This window comes from Arachis stenosperma, chromosome 1 (assembly GCF_014773155.1).
Source record: "Arachis stenosperma cultivar V10309 chromosome 1, arast.V10309.gnm1.PFL2, whole genome shotgun sequence".
NCBI classification, from domain to species: domain Eukaryota; kingdom Viridiplantae; phylum Streptophyta; class Magnoliopsida; order Fabales; family Fabaceae; genus Arachis; species Arachis stenosperma.
Window position 1 is genome coordinate 103,027,426 of NC_080377.1, and position 2,236 is coordinate 103,029,661.

At 37.4% G+C, this 2,236-nt stretch overlaps 1 protein-coding gene across 1 annotated transcript; it reads left to right on the top strand.

The window, feature by feature from the left end:
* The first annotated feature begins 354 nt into the window (after positions 1-354).
* LOC130982915 (uncharacterized) lies at positions 355-708 on the top strand. Its single transcript, XM_057907058.1, has one exon. The coding sequence runs from the start codon at positions 355-357 to the stop codon at positions 706-708; it is 354 nt and encodes a 117-aa protein (XP_057763041.1).
* Positions 709-2,236: the final 1,528 nt, after the last annotated feature.

A 2,236-nucleotide genomic window follows, 5' to 3' on the forward strand; every position in this document is an offset into this window, starting at 1 on the left:
GCCAAGGAGGCTGAGCCAAAAGAGATCCATGCTACTGAGGAATTAAAGGAAGAAAAGGCTCAACAAGAAACTAGAAGCATATTGTTATACGCCCCATTGGTGGCATATGAACCTAAAGTACCACACCATTAGAAGATTCAAGAGGAGACCAAATATGAGCAGTTCAGTCAGTTCTTGGAAATCTTTAAAAAAGTTGCACATCAATATTTTTTTGCTGAGGTGTTGGAGAAGATGCCTCCCTATATGGCCTTCATAAAAAGCATACTCTCTGAGAAGATGGCCTTGAGGGGAGATGAAACTGTGGTCTTGACCAAGGAGTGCAGTGCACTGATTTAGAGGAAGCTACCCAAGAAGATGCCAGACCCCAAAAGCTTCCTGATCTCCTATACCATTGGGACTATTACATTTGAGAAGGCACTGTGTGATCTTGGTTCAAGCATAAATTTTATGCCGCTCTATGTAATGAAGAAATTGGGGAGCCAAGAAGCGCAGCCTACAAGAATAGCACTGGAGATGGCTGACAAGTTTCGAAAGCAAGCATATGGGCTAGTGGAGAACGTACTGGTCAAGGTTGGAGAGCTATTCCTCCTGGCAGATTTTGTGATACTTGACATAGGAGCGGATACAGATGACTTCATAATTATAAGAAGGCCATTCCTAGCCACTAGAAGAACCCTAACTGATGTTAAGAGGGTGAATTGGTGCTAAGGTTACATGAGGATTACATGGTTTTTGATGATTAGATTCTTGCTAGTATAGAATTTCATAGAAATATAATCGCATTGTAAGTATAGTTTCTAAACCAACAAAGAATCCTTTCGTACAAAAGTTTTAGTTGTCACTTAAGCAAACCCAATAAAATTTATAACCGAAGTATTTAAACCTCGGGTCGTATCTCAAGGAATTGCAGGGAAGTATGATTTATTATTGGTTATGGAAAAAAAGGTATATTTTTGGGTTTTTCAAATAGAGAACAAGTAATTTAAATTACAAGAAAAATAAATTAATAATCATAAAAACTCTTAGCAAGGTATGAGAACTGGAAATCCCATCCTAGTTATCCTTATCAGGTGTGATGAGAATTGTTTGTTGCTCCCACTTAGTTAACCCTTACTAAACAAAGGAAAGTCAAGTGGACTAATCAACATGATTCCTCAAGTCCTAGTCAACTTCTATGGAAAGACTAGCTTTAGAGGGATCTAAATCAATCAGCAATTTCCAATTCTCAATCAACCGCTGAATTTGACAACTCAAGTGTTACCAATTATTTAACCAAAGCTAAAAGGGGAAAAATCTAAATTATTTTATATCATAAATAGAAGAAAGCAATCATAAATTTGAAATACCTCAAATTGCATTAAATAAAATATTCAAATCTAACATGAAGAGTTCATAAGCCAATTTGGCAACATAAGTAATTAACAAGTAAAAGCATTAGAGTAAATAAAAGTAAAAGAGAAACATAAATTTAAGGAATATTGAACCTGGAATTTGGAAAAAAAGTAAACCTAACCTAAGAGAAATCCTAATCCTAAAACCTAAGAGAGAGTAGAGAGCCTCTCTCTAAAAATTACATCTAAAACCTAAAATTGTGAATTTGAATGTTGTGTCCATTCCCCCACTTTATAGCCTCTAATATGTGTTTTTTGGGCTAGAATTTGGGCAGAAAAGGGTCCAAAAATTGCTAGGGCGAATTCTGCAACTTTCTGCACGTGGCGTCCGTCACGCGTGTGCGTGGGTCACGCGTGTGCGTCATTTGGAAGTTTTCCTTGTCACGCGTATACGTCAGTCACGCGTACGCGTCACTTGTACTTTGCGCTAGGCATGCGTTCGCGTCGTCCATGCGTGCACGTCGCGTGGGTTTTGCGCGAGTCATGCGTCTGCGTCGTCCATGCGTGCGCGTCGCTGCCATTTTCTTCAAAACTTCATTTTCGCGTGTTCCTTCCCCTTTTGCATGTTTCCTTTCTATTCTCTAAGCCATTCCTGCCCTATAAAGCCTGAAAATACTCAACACACAGATCACGGCATCAAATGGTAATAAAGGATAATTAAAATTAATAATTTTATTGTCTAGGAAACATATTTTCACATATATTAAGGAATAAGGAAGGAATTGTAAAACCATGCATTTCATATGAATAAGTGAGAAAATACTTGATAGAAACCACTCAATTGAGCATAATATAAATCATAAAATAGTGGTTTATCAGTTTTCAAATTTTTTAAACCTCTACCA

Bases quoted from the DNA above. Each gene is read 5' to 3' on its own strand.
- LOC130982915 (XM_057907058.1), top strand. From the start codon at position 355: ATGCCAGACCCCAAAAGCTTCCTGATCTCCTATACCATTGGGACTATT.